The sequence below is a fragment of the Simochromis diagramma genome, unplaced genomic scaffold (assembly GCF_900408965.1).
Source record: "Simochromis diagramma unplaced genomic scaffold, fSimDia1.1 OVJJ01000802.1, whole genome shotgun sequence".
Classification (NCBI taxonomy): domain Eukaryota; kingdom Metazoa; phylum Chordata; class Actinopteri; order Cichliformes; family Cichlidae; genus Simochromis; species Simochromis diagramma.
Window position 1 is genome coordinate 20,964,215 of NW_024387492.1, and position 23,619 is coordinate 20,987,833.

Genomic DNA, 23,619 nt, shown 5'->3' on the forward strand with positions numbered 1-23,619 from the left:
AGACAAAGTTTCAAAATAACTGCCCGGAATTTCAAGACTGTTGCACAGTTGAGGTTCTGAATGTCCCTCAGTGGAACAGATGCTCACAGACCAACAGCATGTAGCATGATGGAGAGGACTGGAACTGGCAGGTCTGCTACTGGTGCACCCGTCTCCTCTCTAAATGATGCTGGGACCTCATTCTCACAGATGATCGAGTCTTCTCTTATTTATTTATTTTTAAACAGTGCATAACCTGATAATTACTGCCTTAAACAACTATTCTATATACCAAAGTGGGTTGATTCGCTGAGTGTTAACATGGATGTGAAGTTCAAGAAGTGTGAATGCTTTGACTGTGTGTGGCATTCATGAGGGTAGCTCCCTTGCATCCCTCCTGTCTCCTCAGCTCACCTGAACAATACGGCAGATTTCTGGAATCTTCAAGGAAATTTACCTGTAGCCAAAAGGCTTTTAAACATGTGTGGGTTGCAGCAGTCCTAAAATCAAATCTGTAATCTGAGGAGGTGCTGCAGATGAAAGGTTTAAGTCAGTTTAACACTTCAACAGGGAGCTTTTGCTCTGAAAACACCGCACAGGTTGCAAAGGGACTTTTGGGGTTGATGTGATTTGTGGTCCTGGACAGTAAAAGGTTTCACACATGACCCCCAGGAAGGACAAATCAAATACCCAGGGCCAACCAGAGACCCAATCTGACCTCTCTTTTTCATAACCTTGAGAAAAGCTCTGCTGGCTTCTCATCTCTACAGTTTGATCCCTGTGACAGTGTTTTTGTGCTCACTCACAAACATTACATCACATTCAGCTGAGTGAGGCGAACCTCCCCTGCCTTCCAATCCCTGAGCTGCTGCTGAAAAATGAAGGATTATTTCTCTAAATCTGCTGCCTCCATGTGCTTGTCTGAAACACACACACATCTGCAGTGGAACGTAAGCAGATTATTTTATCAAAAGGCTGTGTAGCACAGAGGTGTACGACGGTGTGCACAGGAGTGTCATTTAAAGAGGAAGAACACACTGTAGTTTCCCTCTGTTTGTCTTCTTTCTGTTGTTCTCCCTGAAAGTTTAAGGAGAGTTTGCTGCGAGTGCGTTTAGCTTTGAACTTCACACCAGAGATCAGATTTGTAGGGCTGAGCTGCTGAACAGTGCTTCAACAGGAGAGGAGAAAGTGCAGATTTTGTTGTTTTCTTGCCTTACCTGCACTTTCCTCATGAACGCTGCATCACGTTGGTCCCGAGCTGTTTGCTTTTCAAGATTGCTGGAGGGCTTTGTGCTTTGCTGGATTTTGTGAAACATGTTCTCTGAGATAATTATGAATCATAATTGTTCCATACATTTAGCACTGAGTCAGCCAATGAACCAGTCTACCGTTCAGTCAGATAGACCTGCTTGCGTAATTGAGCATGCTTACTTTTAAGATTAACCCTGTTCATTCACCAGGAAGTCCAACAATCACTCATCACAACCAAGGTATGCAGAGAAGCAACTCTGAACACACAGCACGTCAAACCAGAACAGAAAACCAGGACAGGTGCCACTCCTGTTAGCTAACAGGAAACTCAGACAAAAAGTCACGTGGGTGCACCAAAACTGTACAGTAGAAGACTGGAAAAACATCTGGTGAGTCCTGATTTCTGCTGTGACTTTTAAATGGCAGGATATTCTGGTGTAAACATTATAAAAGCATAGAACCATCCTGCCTTCTGTTAGCTGCTGGGCTGGTTTGTAGACATATTCTTGGTACACTTTAGCTCCCTTTGTACAAACACCACAGCCTACCTGATTATTGTTGCTGACCATGTCCATCTCTTTATTACCACAGTTTACACAGATTCTCATCATGGATGTGCAGCCGGGAAATCTGCAGCAACAGTGTGACGCTATCACATCAATATGGACCAAATTCTCTGAGGAATATTTCCAGAAACTTGTTGGATCTGTGCCATGAAGAATTTAGGAACCACAAAGAAGCTGTACCTCATGAAGTGGATGATGAGCGTATGAAGCCAAAAATGCTTGTACTAAACTCATTTGACAAGTATGCTCCATGTTTGTGCTTCTTCAACATGTGGATAAAACCAGCTTAAACAGGTGGTTGTCCAACACAGTCTTTAGTAAAGTCTAAATGAGCATAACAGTTCCCCTTATAAAGAGATCAAGTTACATCAAGTTGTATTTGGCTGCCAAGACATCAGATAAGTCTAAAAAACGTTAGCTAGTTTTCTGGTTTAAGGATCTATTAATCAATCCGTCACTAATTTGTTATTAATCAGTTTGACCACAAGGTTAAAAACATAGAATATTTATTAAAAGAACACATGCTGCTACAGTTGTTGATAAAAACAGCTGCTATCAAGACCAATCACACTGTAACAGTAGGAGATTTACAATAATAATGATCACTGGGCTCACAGTTTCTCCCACTATTGATTGCCATAAAACAAAAACAAAAAAAACCTCACACTGTGTTTTTACACAGGAAATCTGGATGAAGTGTGCATGTGTGTGTTCTTTAGAGCACTTTCCTCAAACTCAGTGTTCATCAATCCGATCCATTGGCTCCAGTCAGTCCACTGAGCTGTTAAATCAAATTCATCACTGGATAAATATGCAGCTGGAGTTTCATTTCACACACAGACACACACTTATTTTTGCTTTTCATGGGCCACAAACCAGGCTGCCTGTCCCTTTGTTCTTTGCAGCACGAAGTAAACGTGTCCGCTTTACAGGCTCACAAAAAAAAAAGAAAAAAAAGAAAGAAAATCAGGCAAGAAAACAGGAAACAAAACATCTTTTTTTGCTTTCTTATTTTCACAGAACATCTGAATAAAACCAGTGAGCCAAACACGAAAGGAAAACTTGCGGTCAGCGTGAATGACACGTTATTCGTGGAACACACGAGGGCAACTCCCCCGAACACAAAGCAGAGATACAAGGTTGTAATTAAAGTAAAAACATTTCTATCTGACACGGCTGAGGCACTGGAAGCTTGGCGTGGATACACGTCACAGTCCAGCAGACTGTTTGTATTTATATGTGTTTAAGTGTGTCAGCAGCTGTGGCACAAACAGATTTCTATTTTTTTTAATTACTGGATGCAACAGCAGGCTACGTCTGTGATCGGCGTCCTTGTTCTAGGCCATCAAGATGGCTATGATGGCTGTGACATCTGTTGCAATAATGTGGCTGCAATATACTGCACATTTGGTTTTTTTTGTAATGTGACAGTACTTTTAATGTAAAGCTGATTTATGAAAAGCTGAACTTAAGAACAGGATATAGTACATTTTACAGTATAGCAGTGCCTCTCAGAGGGACTGGTGGATCTGTGTAAAGCTGCTGCGGGGGGGAAAAAGTGGTAGTTTTACTGAACAGTTTAATACTGTTAGCCGCCCCATCACACAGGCCTAGAGACCGGTCAGTGACCCTCAGCAACCGCTTCTTTGGAAAAAAAAAGCCCTCGACCAGTTTGCAGTTGTTAGGTGATACTGATTGCAAAGAGGTAGATGGTGGTGCGCTGAAAACCTCCTCGTCATTAATTAGGTCCACTATTGTTTGGTGAGCAATTGCAAGTTTGTGTCCCCAATGCAAACTATGGGCAACCGTGGGAATCTGCTAGCAACCAAAGCAACTTTGTGACCAATTTCACCTAGCAACCACCAGCAACCACTCGTCAGCTGGTCAGTGAAGGCGCATTTTTCCCTAGTGACAGGAAGTTGCCAGAGAGTTACCAAGCAGTCTTTAAGCATGCACGAATTAGGTGATTGGCTGAATATTTGACAGAAATTAAACCAACTTTTTTTTTTTTTTTTCCCCTCAATCTTCTGAAGTCGAGCATGACGGAAGAGGTTTGGGAACAAGACCAGAACAGTTAGCGTCGGAGTGGAGAAACATGGTATGAGCACTTGAAAACAACTCAAAGGCCTTCAAAAACAGCACCTGCTACAAGTACAGGCTGTTTTTTTTTTGTTTTTAAAGAAACACTTGTCATTCAAAATGATAGATTACAATCGATTACTAAACTCCAAATAAAACTGATTCAGTCAGATAAATTGTCAAGCACAGAAGTTGCAATTGCAAACGGACACAGAAACAAATCTAAGTTGCTACATGGAGTTTAACTGTTTCAGGTTGCTTTGCTGCCATTTGTGACCTCAGTGAAACGTAACATGATGCAGTTTGTGTGTCCCTGCTCAGCAGTCTGGTTGTTTATCACTGTCTTTGGGTAAAGTTTTGATCTTTCTCTTTGAACAAAGTCATCATAGTCATAGAGAGAAGTCTGAAGTTAGGCCCTTCGAAACTTGTTGATCATCAGTTTGTAGTTCCAAAAATACAACGGCATCAGCGCCTGTCATTCCTAAAAAGCTTCTGAGATATGTTGCTTCTTCAGTAAGAAAATGCATCATTTCATTGCAGTGAAACAGCCTCAAAAAGCAGAATAACTTTGTGCTTCTTCTATATGCTAACAAACATCAAGCCTTTAGAAAGTATCAACACGCAACCATCAGCACAAATATGAACGCGCTCGGCTGGTTAGTTTGTTCCAGAGTTTCACATGTAACAGTCTCTGTGCTGGTCCAAACATCAGGAATATCTAAAAAATATTCTGCTTTGCTCGCAGCACCTTGAAACAGGCTGGATATACAGAAGAAAAAAGCTAAGTAGAATCATTCTGAAAGATTTTTTTCTGTGCAGATGGTTGAAAACACGACTTGTCTTGTGTACATTGAGCAACAAACACTTTCCCCCTCCAGCATTTCAACTTTGGAAGACAAGGATTCATATGTTTCGGTTAACACAGTGCGTGCATAGCTCACTGTTGAAGCAAAAAGCTAGGATAAAATGTTCGCAGTGGCAAGTGGCAACAAAACACACATTCTGTGATTAAGAGGGTGTAGTGAAACATTCAAAGAAAATCGATAAAACAATCAAATGATCACATTTACACATAGATTTCCGAAATCCTTCTGAATAACCAAAGAAAAAATAAAGTTTTCCCAAAACGTTCCAGCCATTAAAGATCACCTTTGCTCTGTTAGACACACAGTTCAACTAGGACCAGGTTCACACACTGTTAAAGGCACCCAGTGAATAATGCCAAATTAAGGGTTCCTCACCACAGTCTTTCCTTAAGGGACAACAAATGTGTTTGATTCCTTCATATGCATATCAAGTTCTACAACTCTGCTAATAGTAGTAAAACATTGCATGATCAAAGTCTGGACAATCTTCCATGTTGGGTCATCTCCTTCTTCCCATCTGAACCTCTTCCAGGGCAGCTGGCGTGACCTATTGCACTGTAAATTCTCCCGACCAAATCAGCTTTAATTCGTGTGTGGCACTATGTGGATAGACACTGTGCTGAAAAAGCAGATTTAGCTCCCTCTGATTTTTCCTTTTCCCCAAAACCAACTCTGAGGAACGCATGCGAGTGGTCAGACTGTCAGGGAGCAATCGACAAAGTAGACGACACTGAAATAAGGAGATTAGCCCCCCAAAAAAATCAGGTATGGGTTTCAATTTTGGACTTTAGATATGATTTTTAGAATCTAAAGCATCTGTGTTTGCAAGCCCAGAGCCTGGACTTTCCTTAATTATGTTAAATTCATCAGCAACCTACTGCCACTAACTGTCAAACAAAACAGAAACCACTCCTCGCCTCTTTAACAATGTCTAACTTTCCTTTTTTAAAACCGAAGCACAAGGTTAAAAACAGCGTTCCACAGGGATCTTTACTCAGCGCCCTGGTGTAAGTGAACAAAGATGAGCTTTAAACTTTGGGTGTTTTGGGAAACACGAATCTGAGTTAAAGGTTCAGGTGAAAACTATAGAAGTCAAATGTTGAATCATCAAATTATTCCACCATACAATTCTGAATATTTATCCCAAGCCACCAAATTCATGTAAATTTGTCTGAATGAATAACTGTGTGGATAGAGCTGGTCTGTGGGCAGTGATGGAGGACTGTGGATGTACTTAGAAATATCTTGTTTTGAATTAAAACTGACTTCTGCAGTTGTCACCCAAAAGACTTAAAACCATGCGGTACATTCTGCGGATGTAACAGACACGATGTAGATCACAGATCACATAAAGGCATGTATGCTTAAAATCTGCTTTGATTAAACGTTTGCGTACAGTTTGAAAGAAAATCTGGATATGCAGATATGAGATATTCAGCCATCATTTCAAGCATTTGTATTCAGATGGATAAATGCTGAACGCATGTAATGTGTGATTTCAAGCTTCATTAATTTCAAGCTTTTGAGCTTAGCTTAGCTATTCACTGAAGGCCTCAACAGGAGAATCCAAAAAAACCATCGGATTTAAGCTTGACTGGAATTTTTGGACCACCTTTACAATAGATCAAGCATGGAACTGCATACAGTACTGAATGGACTCTTATAGGTCACTTGGCTTCAGGGGGCAAAAACAAACTTCTTCGAGCTGCTCTGAGAACTTGCGTGTTTTGCCCTTATTGTCTCCTGTACTTAGAAAGAAAAAAAAAACACAAAAAGATTTGCACTCATTTTGCAGACGTTGCACCGTTCTCACAAATAAATGATTTGGTTAGAGTGTGTGTCACACTGGACAGCACACAAGTGGGAAGCTAAAGAACATCGAATATCGTCCTTTAGGTAATATCTGATAATTTTTTAAAACAGCTTTATATTGGCTGTAAAATATATATATTTTTCATGCTATTAAGAAAAAAAAGCCAATCTAATTTAGATTAAAACCTGGAGATTTCAGAACTATTTTTCTCATTTTGTACCAAAACACCTTGAAGGGCTCTCTGGCCCCGTCTCTGATATCTGCCGACAGCTTGCACAGACTGTTACATCCTCTCTGGCCGTCTTGAATGCGGCTTTTGTTGCTGAGATTCATTCAGTCAGCAACATCGCTCCTTGTTTGCCTTAGTAGAGAAACTGGCTACAGCTGATCTTGGACCAGTTGAATCATTTTATGTTCCAGCTGTTGGTGGAACAGCAGTCAGCTGGCCAGCACTATGTTGGTTTACTGTGTGAACATGCAGAGTGGCCACAGCTGAACTCTACAGGTTTTCTCCAAGCCAGATTTAGAAATAATGATTCCTGACTTTTGGATCAAGATTTTTCTTCTTTTTGGTGCATTGTGTGAGAACAGAACACCGTGTATTTAACGTTTGGCTTGCAGGTTCTTGTTTGTATGTCAAAGCTTACCATTTTCATTTGAGCTCTGCTTTTTTCAGTGTAGATTTTTCCTATTTTACCAGGAAACAGGAAATCCAGTCGGCCACTGGTAAATGAAAGGATGAGAAAAACAAAATTTACATATTGATTTTCTCCCCCACACTACAAACCAAAGATTATGATCAATGTTTCCCAAGATTTTGGCCAGCTTTTGCCGTATTTGCTTTTTGCCCGCCCCCACCACCCTGCCTGCCTTTATGGCTCAGACATGAGCTGTGTGAGAAATTATACCCACAACTGTTTTATTTATTTTTTTAAATTTGTCTGATTTCCATCCAACAGCAGAGCTTTTGTTTGCTCTTTGCTGCAAAGTGAATATGATGGAAAATGAGTCTCTTTAATAAATATAGATGTGGACGGAAATGCCAAGTCTGCCTATTTATCTTGATAGAAAATGTGTCCTTCTGTCTTCATATTAAAAAAAAGTGACTATTAACCGAGTCTAGCCTGTTCCTGGAGTCTTTCGATCTTCTTCCATGAAGTTTTGCCATGAGTTATGGTTACGTTTCAACAGACGCCTGAGGAAGAGGAGCAGATGAAACATGAACATTGCCGCAGTGCTCTAATGATCACTCCGTCTTTTGCAGTGAATCGTCTCTCTGAATCACTCCCTCGTTTCTCACACTGCTTTACCTCATCCTCTTCTTCTTTTATCCTCTCTATTGATTCTGCATCTTTGATTTCCCCGCATACTTTATCGCACTTCCACTGTAATCAATACAGCTGGCACACAGGAGTTTACGTAATCATCTTCCTAAAACTGCTGCTGGTTGAGGAGTAAGTTATTAATTGGATAATTTACAGCGAACCACAATATAAAAGTCGAGTGGCAGACCAGAGCTTCCCTTCAGATTTGTTTTGTCCTTCTTAAAAAAAATGTAAAAATGAAGCTTTAATCTCTTGTGCTCCTTAACACAGGTGGTAATTTCAGTCGTCTTCATGGTGGCTTTGCCCAAACAAACAAACAAAACAGTCATCATTACTTCCACCTGTGATAAAACATAATTCCCCTGGTGTTCTGAGAACTGCTGAGACACCAAAACAACCCACAAGTGAATATTTCACCAGTTGTGTTTGATGCAACGACACCCGAACATCTCTTTGTTCCAGCACGACGATGTCATTTTAACCACTGACGAATACTTTCAGTTATTTATATTGACAACTTCCCATTCCACCTCCTGGTGAATACATATGATAACCTAACAATAAATTTGAGCTGATTTTGCTCGAGTGCTTGTCTCTAAGAGAGGGTGACTATTTCAACCAAAAAAAGAATACTGGTTTAAAATACCAACAGAATGATAAAAGCCACCCTCTTGGCCTGTGAATGATGATGATGAGACTATTTTAAGGGATTTATTGCTACAGAAATGAGTAAACACAGTATGAAATATCAGGACCAGGCCAACCACTATCACGGTCTTCCATTTAAGCCATTCTCTTGTTTTAAATAACACCATCCACCTCGTCTGTGTAAAAAATGTGGCTCGAGTTTTGGCGACTCTCTTGCTGGGTTGGGTAGAGACTCTTGGATCAGGGTGGCTGAGGAGCCTGGACGGATATGGAGAAGCTGAGGGAGTCTCATAGGTGAAGGAGGGGATCAGATGCGGATCTGGTAGCCGTCACTGAGCATGCTGAGTTCTGGAGGTTTCCTCTCCACTGAGGCCAGCCTGAAAGATAGGACATAAAGTTGCTGAACATGCACTGCATACTAAGAGCACAGTGGCAGAAGAAACTGGAGAAGCTCTTTCATTCTGACAAGCTCCTTAATGCTGTGCAGCAGAGCTAAACGAGAGCAAGTCTCCAAACTATCTCCCAAAACTCTCCCCAGCATGGCTGCAGTCGCTCATATTCTTACTGTTGATTAATCTGCAACTTTTTTCTCATCTCACTCAAAAATAACACAATAATATCCATCACTGTATATTAAGAGTTCAGTTGGTTGTTTCGTGGTTAAATGCAGCGAGCTCATTTTTACAAGGACCATCAAAACCAGCAGATATAAATTGAAATCACCTGAATTTTGAGTGTTTTGCTTAGAAACTGACCAAAAAAAAATCAAAAAATGGCTAGAAATACAAGACTGCCTGACACAAATATCCCTATTTTTTTGGGGTTTTTTGCTGGGAGTTTTAGAATTCTATTAGTTAGGTTGCTTACTCTTTTAAATACCAGAATAGGGAGGATGGAGTAGGTTTAAGTTTATTAGATTGATCAGTATTGCTGAACTATGAAATATTTTGGGTGCAGTGTATTTTTTTTGCATACAGGTATAACAGAATAGCTTTAGTGTTTTGTTTTGTTTTTTAACTTGAGTACGAACTTATACAAAAAGCAGCAAGATATTAAAAAATAAGTTTTATTGATTAAAAAACACTATATCGGATTCATATTGGTATCGGCAGATATCCAAATTTATGATATCGGTATTGGACATAAAAAAAGTGGTATCGTGCCATCTCTAAGAGGAACACAAATATATCACTGTCAGAATGCAAGCTTAAAAACAGGCAAATTCACCACAATAATAATAATAATAATAATAATAATAATAATAAATAAAACAAACAGTGACTTTACTCCAACCTTCTTCAGCGCAACTCAGAAGGAAAGAAACAAGTGTGAAGACAGTAGAAAATAAAAAAGGCCTTCTTATTTCTAAAAGCCCAAAAGTGTTCGATTTAATCCTCCTTCAGTGCTTTCCCTCTCTCCTTTTCTCCCTGCCCTCTCCTCTAATGTCACATTGTCCTCCCTCGCCCCCCATCTTTATTATTTCTGCTCAGAAGGAAGCTTTCAAGCTCTCTGACACATCACAGAGAAGTGTTCCTTGTTACAACCAGTCTGGAGAGCTGACAGGCTTTTTATTCCTTCTCATCTTTTGCCAGACCTTCACCTCTTTTCTCGTTCACTCTCCTCTCTCACCCTCCTAAACCTCCCCTTTTTCCACTTACTCAGTTTCTTCTCCCCCTTCTCGCCATCTTTTTCCATCTCTTTTGCCCTCTAACACATAATTATTCTTTTTTCTTCATCCCTTCTCTTTGCTTTCTATCCTTCTATCTTGAACGTCCCTGTGTAGAGAGCCGCTTATGTAACAATAATATTACAGAAATTCATTTTGAAAATTGAGTCATTTGTATAAAGCGGGCAGTGCTGATAACAGCCTCCTGAAACGTCTCGCTCGAGCTGTAAAATGAGCCGGCGCTGTTGTGTCCGCACTCTCAGCTGTTTGAAGCAGCAGCAGGTTATTACACCATTTCTGCTGGAGTCGTCGCTCTAAGGTGGCAACATATTGTTAAGGGTGTAAGTGCTCCGTTGATAACAGTAATAGCTTTTTAAGTATCGCATTCAAGTGGCTAAAAGTGGTGATGTGCTGTTCTAAACATTTTAACTGCTTCTCTGAGCTGATGAAACTACGGCGCTTACAGAAAGTGAAAATTAAACCATGGCTAAATGAACTCTGAAGGTAGCAGAAATAGATTTATGCAAATGAGGAAACCATTTCACACTTTCACAACTCATTTAATTAAAAAAAAGTCTTGCTTTTATCTAACTAACATGCTCACTGCAGACCATTAAGATATGTTCCTTGATTCTGCACATAGCTGTGCAATTACACTTTATGGTATCAGTTCAACTGAAGCCCCAGTTATAAGGCAGAGGATAAAGTTTTAGTGTTTGGATTAAGGGTGCCTCAAAAGCACAAACATACATTGATAGAAAGACTCTTTGTTACTGCAGAGGTTTGAGTTAGTTAGCTCACTAGATTTGTTCATCATCTTTTGAGAAACTCTCTTTTTGTCTGTGTCAACTGTTGTAAAACCACAACAAAAGAGAAAGACTTTGAATAGCAAAATGTTCCAAATGCAAATCAACAGCAGAGTCACCAATAATAAAAGGTGGCATGCACCTCATGTCAGCTAGACTTCTACTGCAAGGTATAAAAGATCTGTGGGCATGAGAAGTCTAAAGGGAGTCTAAAAGTCTTACGTCAGTTGGTCAGCTGTTGGGGGATTCCATCCATCCAGCCACTCATTTTCTTCTACTGAACCAATTCTCAATCACACCTATGGCCAATTTAGTTAACCTAACCCCATAAATACATATATTCAAATGGCAGGAGGAAGCCACGCAGAAACAGGGAGAACCTGCAAACTCGGACCAAAACCCAGACTAGATTCTTACGTTTAATTTTCTGAGGTTTACAGAAAAACTCAGCAATATGTGTGGTTTAATAGCTCAATTACGTCAAGAATTTTAGGATCATCATCTCAAACGATGCGGAGATGATGATCTAATGTTAGATGACTGACAGTGATTTAATTGAAAAGCCAAGTGCATTTCCCTAACCACCAACATACACATGCAGATCCCCAAATAATTACTCTCTTAAGCGCAGCAGAGCTTAATATATGAAAGGTCAACAGAGAGTCAGCCAAATGGCAACACTAGCAACGTCAGTAATTCGTGTGCCGAGTCTGTGTGTGTTTGTGGTGACTCTGCAGTACGGCCGCGCTTCAGCTGTCGTCCGAGTCAGATTGTGTTACATCCCACCGCACAGCTGACGGCACATGCAAACACACTCAGCATCGTCATACGTGTGTGTGTGTGTGTGTGTGTGTGTGTGTGTGTGTGTGTGTGTGTGTGTGTGTCAGAAGGCTACAGTGTTAAACTTTAAATACTTCAAACAATATCTTGGATTCTTTAATATGTTGGCATAGAGGCGAGCAAGGACGCTCTGATTTTACAGACTTTATATGGAGTTTGTTTTTAAGCCTGTGTTTGACAAGCAGCATTAGAGACATTATATTCTGCTCAGTGCTGGTGATATGGACACACACACGCACACATATATCATAGTGATAACACTGTCAGCTGAACACAACAAGGAGTGTCTGTCTGATGATAATGCTGAGCTGTCGGCGACAAAAGCAGACAAGCAGACCCACACACTCATACACAAAGTCCTCAGTGCCACCCAGCAGATACACAGTTGTTGCCACTAAGATGTCAGAACAATTTATTCTTTAAAGGCGCACACACTAATTAAAGTCTAAACTTTCCTTGACCTGAAGAGCAGACCTTTAGAGAAAGAAGACAAGGGGGAGGAAGATGGAAGTACCACACAAAAGCTGACAGACACCAGCTGCCAGCACTGCTGATTAACCCTGCTCTAAGTGTGGAAGCCTTCTGTATTTTAAGGATGTCATCAGCTGCTTATCCAGTGGAAACTGTCGGGGAAAGAGGATATGAGGCAACGAGCGCCCTGAGCAACAAACTGTTAAGCGATGGGAAGAACTTACGATTTGTCTCTGTGGTGCATGGAGCGTCGCTGGGGGCTGCTCTGTCGACGCCGTGGCGATAAGGACTTCCCTCGGCTTCGCTCTTTGATCGGTGACTGGGCACTGGATGATTTTAGGATCTTAAAAAAACAGAAGAATCAACATCACTAATTGTAGTTTATTAAAGTTTTAAAATTTATTAGCACTCTGCAGACCAGCACGTTTTCATTCTTTTCTAGCTTATCAGTGTACTATCATCCAACCATTTTAAACCGCACCAGCAGCAGTATGCACCAAAAAAAGCTCTGATAACAAAACTGTACACTTTTATCAGAAAAAGTTTAGATAATTGATGATGGAAGTTGAATATCCAGTGACACTCGGGTCCAGTCGGAGTGTATTATGAGGTAAAGGTGATCACTAAGAAACCCTGGAGAACATCTCGGTGAATAATCATTAATGTTTCCCATTCAGAAATGAAGAATATTTGAATAAAATATATGCTGCTGTGTATCTGACAGATGCTAGTCAGTGTTTGGACACAATGTTAGCATTGATCCAACAGAAAGGTTAAAGAACTACAGACTTAAAAGCTGCACTTTAAGTCATATTGCCTTTTCACCAGGTGGACAAAAATCATTGTCACCTATTTCAAGGTTAATCTTTTAATTATTATGAACGGTGATAAAAGTGCAGACAATACTGGAAAAGTTTAGAATGATGGCATTAAAAAAAGCAGTGAGTGAGAGGAGTTTGGCAAAACATATGGCTGTTTACACCCTGCTTTCATATTTACAAAGAATCCCTGAACTTCTAACATTTCAGTGTACAGCGGTTATGTTAGCATGAAGACAACAGCTGCTGCTGCTAATCAACTGGAGGGAAGAAAGCGTCACCGTGATGAATGGAACGGCAGACAAATGTATGTGATAATGTGTTTTTCTCTATTTTTAATCTTTCTCACTGTTGTGACAGATGACTCATGCAGACAATACAGTTCAGAGCGACAAATGAGGCATTCTTAGTGTATTAAGCAGCAACTTGAAGCTACCATTAAGCTCTCAGCAGGAGAAAAAAAGAAAAGGATGACTCCGGATGGCAAGTTTTCCTGAATGCAGTAAAGGAAGTTGCTAATATCCTGCAGCTGGTTGTGTTCGTCATGTGTTTGTGGTACAAACATGGATCGTATTTCTTTGTTTTTTGTAAGCAAAACTATTTTATTCCTTTTCTTTTTTCCCCCTTTTTAAATGTCTGATCCAATAGCTAAATTACATCTACTACACTGCTGAGTACCATTAAAACACCCGATTAAAGTGACTATATGCTACGACTGTGCTTAATTATATAGCAGCTTTTCAGCTTCACGTTTTCACTGTCATTTGGACAGAATTCCTATTTATTTCATGTCCGGCTCTTTATGTAACCTTGGGGTTCATGCTCTGTCTACAACAAAGGTTCTTATGAAGACAGAAATACAATCTGTGTAAAATGGAAATGGAAATAGAATGCAATGATCTTCAAATCATATATTGTACTAGAAATAAAACACAGGACACATATCAAATGTTTGACAGAGAAACTGCAAGAAAAATATATAGAAAAATAGTTGCCATCAATATTGAATTTGATGGCAACACAAAAAACTCAAAAATGCTGGTACAGCAGCGCAAAAAGGCTAGAAAAATATGCAGTACTAAAAACAAACAGCTTGAGGAACATTTCGGAACTAATTAAGGTTAATTGGCAACAGGTCAGTTATATGATTGGGTAGAAATAGAGCATCTTAGAGAGGCAGACTTTTATCATTCTGCAAAAAAAACTGACACAAATTATGGGGTGATTTCAGAATAATCTTCTTCAATATAAAACTGTACAGATTTGAAATATCTCACCATCTATAGTACATCAAATATCATCAAAAGTCTCAGAGAATCTGGAGAAATCTTTGTACACGAGAGACAAAGTCTAAGCTCTTCGGGCTCAAAGGCAGCACCTCATTAAAAAGGGAAGGATTCTGTCATAGAAATCCTAGCAAGGAGTCAGGAAGACTTTTCAGACATCACTGTACGTGAACACAGCTCACTGTGCCAACCACAAATAGAGGTTAAAGCTCCATCACCCAAAGAAGAAGCCATATATGATCATGATCGTCAAACATCTGTGTCTTTTCTGGGCCAAAGCTTAAAATGGGCTGAGGCCAAGTGGAACTCTTGAAACTTTAAATTCTTTTCAGAAATCATGGACCCTGCATCCTTTGGACTAGAAGAGAAGATAAACCATCCAGCTTTTTTTTTTATCAGCACCCATTAAAAAAAAGTAATCTTTGCCTGCATTAGCATTCATGGAATTCGCAATTTGTCAGCAACGTTCAGATCATGGTATTTTTAGGTCTTGCATATTTTAGCAAGACAATGCTAATCTGCATACTGTGTATATTTAAAAGCATGGCTTCATAGTAGAAGAGTCATAGTGTGTGTAATGCCCTGCCTGCAGTCCAGTCCTTTCACCATCTGAAAACACGTGGTGCATTATGAAATGAAAAATTCAACAAAGATGATCCAGGACTGCTGAGCTACTAGAATACTAATACAAGAGTGGGAGAACGTTCCAAACGTCCAAAAATGCTCCTCTCACTTTCCAGATGTTTACAGAGTATTGTTAAAAGATGAAAGGGTGCTACACAGCGGTAAATATAGTCCCACTCCAACATTTAAAACATGTTGCTGCCATTAAATTCAAAAAGAGCTAAAATCTTTCTTAAAATGCTGCATTTTCTCAGTTTAAACATTTGGTTTGTTTTCTATGCTCTACTGTGAATAAAATATAGGTTTATGAGATTTGCGGATCATTCCATTTTGTATCTATTGACATTTTTATGCAGTATTACAGCTATTTTATTTTGTACATGGGCACAGACACAAACGCACTCTATACTAACTTCACATCCTCTGGAGCACAGCAGATTATACCAAAGTCTCACAAACCCCAATGCACTTGACCTGTGCCTGCCTGTGATTCTATGTGCGTGCGAGACAGCTGCAACCTTACTGACCTACATAACTTGCTGACATACAGTACATGTTATATACTGTATCACTGTCTAACATCAGCGTCTATCACACAGCTACTCACACATTGCTTTCATGGAACTGCAAATGCTGCAGGAATACACAAAAAAGAAAGAAACTCATAATAAATACAAATAAAAACCTACGGGTCCTCATAAAACATTTAACCTTGTGCAAAACACTTCTGCGTCTCCCTTCCTCACACGTACACTCACACATTCCTTCTTCCCCATCGTGCCCTAAATAACTCTTGACAGTTTATATTCCCTGTTCAGCCCAAAGGAAACTACATCTATCTCTGGTCCGACGGAAAAATATAATAAAGGTGTTTCCCTGGTTCTTTCTCTCTAAAAAACAAAAAAGGCCATGTCTGTCCAAACAAAGGATACAAAAAAATTGCATCAGATTTGAATCACAGATAGTAAATTTGCTTTTATTTTAAAATTTAATTAATACGACCATGAACTGAAACTGTGTGTGTGTGTGTGTGTGTGTGTGTGTGTGTGTGTGTGTGTGTGTGTGTGTGTGTGTGTGTGTGTGTGTGTGTGTGTGTTGGTTTTAAAAAGGTAATTTTTGTCAGCTGATCTAAGTTTAAGAGACATTTTCATCTTTTCTAGTGAAACTGTTTTCACTGAATTTTGTCAAACAGACCTCTTTCCCACAGTGTGGAATTACCCACTTTCCCCATTTTCACCTCCTAATATTCAGTTTTTCAGCATCTTGGCTGATTTATTTTGTGGTTTGTTTGTGGTCTGTATTTTCCACTGCTGCTGACTGTGGGCTGCCAGTTTTCTCTTCCATTCCAGGCTGTTCTTACTTTCTCCCTTAGTGTACAACCCTTTTTCCATTTATGCATTATTGTATAGATAATATATCTAAGTCTGCCGGTTAGAAAAAAATGTCTGAATGTTCACAAAGTTGCTTTTTTCTCTCTTTTTTTCAAACCAATAAAGGTGTTTCTGACCTGATTAATATTTTAAATGGAGCAATGCTGTGAGACTCTATCTAGTGTCTATGTAGTGTAATATACAAAACAGGAAACACCAAATCTTAAGTGATGCTGATGGAACATTTAATCATCAGTCGAGAAAAGCATTATTTCAAGCAAGCTATAAAGGTAATTTAATTGGAAACGTCGACAGTGCCAGCCCACTTTAGCCGATACACTTCTTTTTTTTTTTTTTTATAAATTTTATTTTCAGTCACAGCAGCATGTTAACAACAAAACATTGAACATACAGTAGTTTGCTGTTCAGTATTTACAATACCCCAAAAGATAACAGAAATAGAGAAGGAAAAAACAAACAAACAAACCAAAGAAACCCCTACAAAACAACAAAAAACAAACAAACAACAACAAACAAATATAAAAATAAAATGTATAAGGGACATTCGGCGTACAGTTAACTATGATAGTGATATAGAGATATGGTATCTGGTCATGATAAGGTGGTCATTTTAAATGTTTCCATGTACATCAGGAATGGCTGCCATGCCTTAAGAAATTTGGTGGTTGAACCTGCCAGTGTATATCTCATCTTTTCTAAATGTAAAAACCTCATGAGCTCCGCAAGCCACTGTTCATGTGTGGGAGGAGCTTCCTGCTTCCATCTTAAAAGTATAAGGCGCCTTGCGATAAGTGAAGCAAAGGCAATAGAATTCGAATAGCATTTTGGCAAAGTGATGTCTTGAGGTATCACCCCAAAGATAGCCGTTAGAGCAGAAGGATCATATTTAACGTTATACATCTCTGACAGCGTGTTAAATATAGACACCCAATAGGTATGAAGATTGGGGCATGTCCAAAAGGTATGAAGGAGCGAACCTGTTTCTGCTTTACATCTGTTACACAGAGGGTCAGCTCCTGGATAGAACTTGGCTAACTTTTCCTTGGAGATATGTAATCGGTGTAGGACCTTAAATTGAAGGAGCCCATGCCTGGCACATATCGAAGAAGAGTGTACCCTCTGGAGAAAAGATTGCCAGAGCTCATCTGTTATAGTCATCCCAAGGTCTTTCTCCCACTGTGCTTTAAGGATGAAGAGAGAAGGAGATTGAAGATCTAATAGTATAGCATAGATTTCTTTAATCGCCCCTCTCTTATGAATGTTTATATTAATAATTTTATCCAAAGAAGTTTCCTCAGGTAGTTCCGGAAATGAAGGAAATCGACCCTTTACAAAGTGACGAATTTGTAAATAGCGGAAAAAATGTTGCCGAGGAACATTAAACTGCTTCAGGAGCTGCGTGAATGAGGCAAAAATCCCATCTACAAAAAGGTCTTTGATATTTCTAAGGCCATTACTTTCCCATATTTTAAAGGCAGAGTCCATCATGGAGGGTGGGAACATATGATTTGAGCAGATAGGTGCTTTAATTGACATTAAGTGTAACCCCAACCTTTTCCTACATTGCACCCAGATTCTGAGCGAGTCATACAACAAAGGGTTACGTTTATAGGTGTATAGTTCTAATGGGAGAGCTGAACTCAACAAAGCTGATAGGCAAATTTTGCCACAATTGGATGACTCAATTTGGAGCCAAGCTGGAGTCTCTGTAGTAACATTACACATCCAGTACAACATATTACGAATATTTGCTGCCCAATAATAAGACTGAAAGTTTGGCAAGGCTAATCCACCCATTGGCCTAGTCCTCTGCATGAAATCTTTACGAATTCGTGGACTTTTGCCATTCCAAATAAATGCAGAGATATGCTTATTCAGTGTTATAAAATACTTATTGGGTAAGTAGCATGGGATACATTGAAATAAGTAAATGAACTTGGGTAGTTGTTGGGTAGTGGGTAGTGTTCATTTTGATAGAATTGATGCGGCCAATTAATGACAGTGGTAAATTGTTCCATCTCTGAAGATCTGTCTCAGTATTTTTAAGCAGCGGGACAAAGTTTCTTTCATAAAGATCTTCGTATGAGTGGGTAACCTTAACCCCCAGATAGGTCACATACCCTGATTTAACGTTAAATTGAAAATCTGAAAATGAAATCTTTCTGGCTATAGAGTTGACACAGAGAAGTTCACTTTTATGCAGATTCAACTTGTAACCTGAAATATTACCAAAACATTCAAAAATGGCAAGAGCACGGGGAAGAGAGCATAAAGGCTCTGACATATACAGCAGGAGGTCGTCAGCATATAAGGATATTTTGTGCTCCTGGTCACCTCTGAAGATGCCCTTAATGCAACTGTCAGCTCGCAGTTTAATCGCCAGTGGTTCAATTGATAATGCAAAAAGAAGAGGGGATGAGGGACAACCTTGTCTCGTACCACGGAGAAGTGGGAAATAAGAAGAGAATAACGAATTCGTTCTAACACGTGCCATAGGTGAGGAGTAAAGTAACTGAATCCATGAAATGAAATTAGGGCCAAATCCAAATTTATGCAGAGTATAAAACAGATAATCCCACTCCACCCGGTCAAATGCCTTCTCAGCATCGAGTAATAAGACAATTTCAGGGGTTGTAGTTGACTTGGTGTGTAATATGTTTAAAAACCTGCGCAGGTTGAAAAAAAACCATGCCTACCCTTCACAAAACCTGTCTGATCTGGAGAAATTAACAATGGTAGGTATTGCTCTAGCCTGAGAGCAAGTGTTTTTGACAGTATTTTTAAATCTACATTTAAGAGTAATATAGGACGATATGAGGAACACTCTAATGGATCCTTATTTGGCTTCAATAGGAGTGAGATGGTCGCTTGTCGAAGCGTTAGGGGAAGACATTTTGAAACCAGTGACTCAATGAACATGTCTCGTAATAAAGGTGATAAACTGTCTTTAAAGGTCTTGTAAAATTCAACCGGATACCCATCCGGACCCGGGGATTTGCCATTCTGCATTGAGCTAATCGCCAATTTAATTTCTTCCACCGTAATTTGCTCCTCCAATTGGTCTCTGAATGCCGAGGTTAAAGTCAGAACTGTCATTCCATCAAAAAAAGCCTCAAACAGTCCAGGCGTGTTTAAAGATTCAGAATCATAGAGACTGGAATAGAATATTTTGAAACTCTCATTTATTTTTTGTGGTGTAGTGGTGACATGTCCAGATTCAGTCCTAATTTCAGGGATTATACGAGTTGCTTCTGATTTACGAAGCTGATGTGCTAAAATTTTAGATGCTTTTTCTCCGTGCTCATACCATCTTCCTCTAGATTTAAGAATCATAGACTCTGACTGCTGGGTTGAGATTAAATTAAATTCAGTCTGTAACGTTAGTCTTTGTTTATACAAGTCTGGAGAGGGGGTTGTAGAGTGTTGCTCATCCAATTGCGAAATAAGGTGTATCAATTCAGAAAGACGTTTCTGTTTCTGTTTTCTAGTATATGAACAGTATGATATAATATGGCCCCGTAAGAATGCTTTTAAGCTTTCCCAAACCGTACTATAGGCCATGCCAGGCGTAATGTTTGTTCTTATAAAGATATCAATTTGTTTGGAAAGATATTCCACAAACTCCTTATCCGACAAAGAAAGAGGATTGAGTCTCCAGGAGTACACAAAGGGTTCATCCGGGAAGCTGAGTTCCAAAACAAGTGGACTGTGATCAGATATTACTATGCTATTGTATTTACAAGTCTTGATATTGGGAAGCAATTTTTTGTCAACAAAAAAGTAGTCTATACGAGAATACGTTTGATGCACTGCAGAAAAAAAGGAATATTGTTTAGTGGAGGGGTAGAGAAATCGCCACGCATCAACAGCCCCATAGGTTTGTAAATAAGACTGTAACACTAATGAGGATTTAGAGAGTGGAAGTCTTTTATCTGAGGAGCGATCTAGTACTGGATCCATAACAGTATTCATGTCCCCTCCAAGGATCAACTAGCCGATACACTTCTAAACACCCAAACGTCAGCTTCTTTAAAAGGTTCTTTCTTACAAGCCTCATTCACCCAGTCACACACACATTCATACAAGCACCTTGCCTAACATTGGCATACAGTCACATGGGATGGGAAAAGAACCACCAATGCTGCAATCGGTAGATGAATCGCTCTGCCTCCTGAGCCACAGTAGCTTTACCCGACCTGCATTTGCTATGAATCTGCAAGCCACTGTGCAACCCACCATCATCCCAGTTCTTCTTTTTCATGCCATTTCTGATTTAATCGATAACATATATATTGCCATTGATGATTGCTTTTTCATGTACTGCCCAGGGCAGCAAATTCCCATAACAGAGCTGTGGCACAAAAGCAAATTAAGTGTACAGAGAAAAATACCCTGGGGCATATCTGTATGTGAATACACAATATGTACCTTCATCCTCATGTCCCGCCCATGTTTCTCTAGCTCTTTTTTCATCTCCTGAGCTCCCAAACAGGCCAGGTTCAGCACCAAATGCTTCCATTCAATTGGCTGGAAGACATGTGGGTCGTGAGGCACGTACAAACCAATCTTCACCTGGTAGAAACAGAAAATGTGTTTAAAGGTTCTTCATTAACTCTTGGACTGCATTTATTTCCCACACCCTTTATCTTCTTCCTTTACCTTCTTTAGTGTGTGCTGGTATCTCTTGTAGGAGTTTTCAAATTCAGCCACCAGTTCTCCGAGAGTCCGATGGGTGAGTGGTTTGTCCATCAGGTCCTGGCGGCGGCTCATACCTAGCGACCCATACCGGCCATTGCAATAGACACCCAGCACAACATGGTGAAAGCAGTGACCCGAAAACTGGGTCTTAAAGCTGATGGGGAAACGCTCGAGAGACGTCAGCCCATTGGTCAGGTAGCTGATCAACACCGCAGGATTAAGGAAAGATCTGGAAGTTTTTTTGTGGTGCAAAAATATTATTGGGGTAAAATAAATGTCTGCTGTGCTTTTATTGCACCTCTGGAACTGCTCAAAAATTATTTACCTTTGAGTACAAACCTGAGAGTGAAAGTGTATTTGTTTGAATTTGTCACAGCAGAGGAAGCAAAGCAGCTTGAGTTGTTTGAAATGAGATTCAGTCTGACTCTCAGAAGGCCTATAGTATGAAAATGTCACTGGGTAAATAATGTCTTCTGAACACAGTTTGTGTGCTCATGAGAGTTTGTGCAGCTCCTTCGGTCTTACTGAATCTGTCAGGTTCACTGATGTTTTTACATTTATTCAACAAGGAAAACAGGGGCAGAGAGATATGATCTGTCTGGTACAGAGGACACGATAACACACACATACACATCAGATCATATCTCTGCTGATCTTAGTGACTCACCAAGACGTCACAAATGAAGGCAGGATTCGACTGCATGTTCATACCATAAAGACATGTCAGTCCTGTTTTAGGCCACGCCCCAAAACACACCCTTCTTTATCACCTATTTAACTTAGAAACTAAGCTTCATGCTGTATTAGGTCAAACTCAAGACTGGCTATTAATACTGATGAGGAAGGTTTTTACTGAGGTGAAAAAACAAGTGATTGAGGTTGATTTTCCAATTGAATTCTATATATTAGTTCTGTTTTTGCAATCACAAAAATTTATAGCTACTCGTTATTAGAAGGAAATGCATCCAAAAGATCAGATTTTCAGTAAATTATTGAATCTATATTTAGACAGATCTCATCCTGTGTACTGCACATCTTCATGCTACATGCATCCAACTGTAGCAATCTGTTCTACCATACAGCAACAGAGAAACTTGGAAGATGTCTTTGTGGGCCAGTAGCCAGCCATCTGCTCTATTCTGCCTATGGATGGAAGTCTGCCATTGGTTAGAACACATGTCTGTCACTTCACCAGCCTGGATGCCACAGCACTGCTGTGTTTTCATTAAATATTCACAAAGCAGACCACTGATGACATGCACATACCAATGTATTTCAATGTGTCTCTCTGGCTGTGTGGGGGAGTTTGTGGTTTTAAAGTAGAACACGGATCTAAACAGGGTTGGCTGGACAGTCAAGTAAAGAAACCACTGAACTTCCACAGTCAGCGTGCTACCCAAGTGACTAAACCTTGGGATGAATGCTTGGACAGTCACACATAGGTTTTATTTGTGCGCAAACATACCACCTGCATTATTCCCCTTAACAAAATAACTTAATCAATTAATAGCACAGTCAAAATAGAGTTAAATGTGTTAAGAATGTGCTTTTGCTTGTATCATATTGATCATATATTGAAATATTATTTTAGGTAGGCACACTGTTTTCAATCCACAGACTCAGATATTGATACACCTTCTTAACTGGTCCACTTGACATCCCTCTCACTTACAAAAAGGATCAGCAAACATCAGTTTATCAAAACAACACAAACCTGGTAATTTCTTTGCTACTTTTAGCAACTTTTTACATCCTTTCAGCAACAAAAGCCTATGGAGTTCACTACTTTGCAGCAAGATCTTGCCTTCCTGGCACAGAACAGAGCTCTCTCTCTGCACTGTTGATTAGATCAGTCAGAGGGCAGCTCTTTCTATCGTCCCGTTCTAGTTGTCTTTTTTTTTTTTTTTTTTTGCAATCATGTAAATAGATATCAATCACAGCACAGTCACTATCTTTGATTCTTTGAAAATATTTACTGTTTTTACTGTTTGTATTTACTGATTACCAATGAAGCTCAAGAAGCCCCCAAAAACTGATCCTGGGTATCCTGATATAACAGACTGTCACAAAATTAATCTAAACCACAATAGTTCTGACAAGAGATATTTTAAATCAGGGTTGATGATTGTCTTATCCTATTCTAATAACAAATATCATAAAAATATTTAAACATGTTCATTAGTAAGAAGCTTTTATGAGTGTCATATTTTATTGTGATTCCTTTTCTTCATTGGCAAAAAAGAAGAATGATCCACCAATGACAAGAATGCCTGGACGCCAAATGTTTATGTTTGGCATCAGCTTTAACTTCCTCTTACAGATTCCTGCGAGTGTTTCATTTTGGATCAATATTTATCCTACAGAATGAATACAAACATGAAAATCATACACCAACACACCCTGCTGTTTCTTGCTAATGAATGCTTCATTAGACAGGCGTACTTCCTGTGCCAGAGGACATGCGACACTGCTAGCAGTAGCTCCCTGACTGA

The 23,619-nt window shown here is 39.6% G+C and overlaps 1 protein-coding gene across 4 annotated transcripts in view; it reads right to left on the minus strand.

Moving 5' to 3' along the window:
- Positions 1 to 2,285: 2,285 nt before the first annotated feature.
- vash2 (vasohibin 2) overlaps positions 2,286 to 23,619 on the minus strand; it is a 44,691-nt gene continuing 23,357 nt past the window's right edge. For all 4 annotated transcript variants that reach the window (XM_040017165.1, XM_040017168.1, XM_040017167.1 and 1 more), the window contains exons 6-9: positions 21,089 to 21,326; positions 20,858 to 21,001; positions 12,535 to 12,653; positions 2,286 to 8,904 (exon numbers count right to left, since the gene is read on the minus strand). In XM_040017165.1, coding sequence (XP_039873099.1) covers positions 8,835 to 8,904; positions 12,535 to 12,653; positions 20,858 to 21,001; positions 21,089 to 21,326 — 571 coding nt within the window. In that variant the 3' untranslated portion in view covers positions 2,286 to 8,834. The remainder of the gene's footprint in view (positions 8,905 to 12,534; positions 12,654 to 20,857; positions 21,002 to 21,088; positions 21,327 to 23,619) is intronic.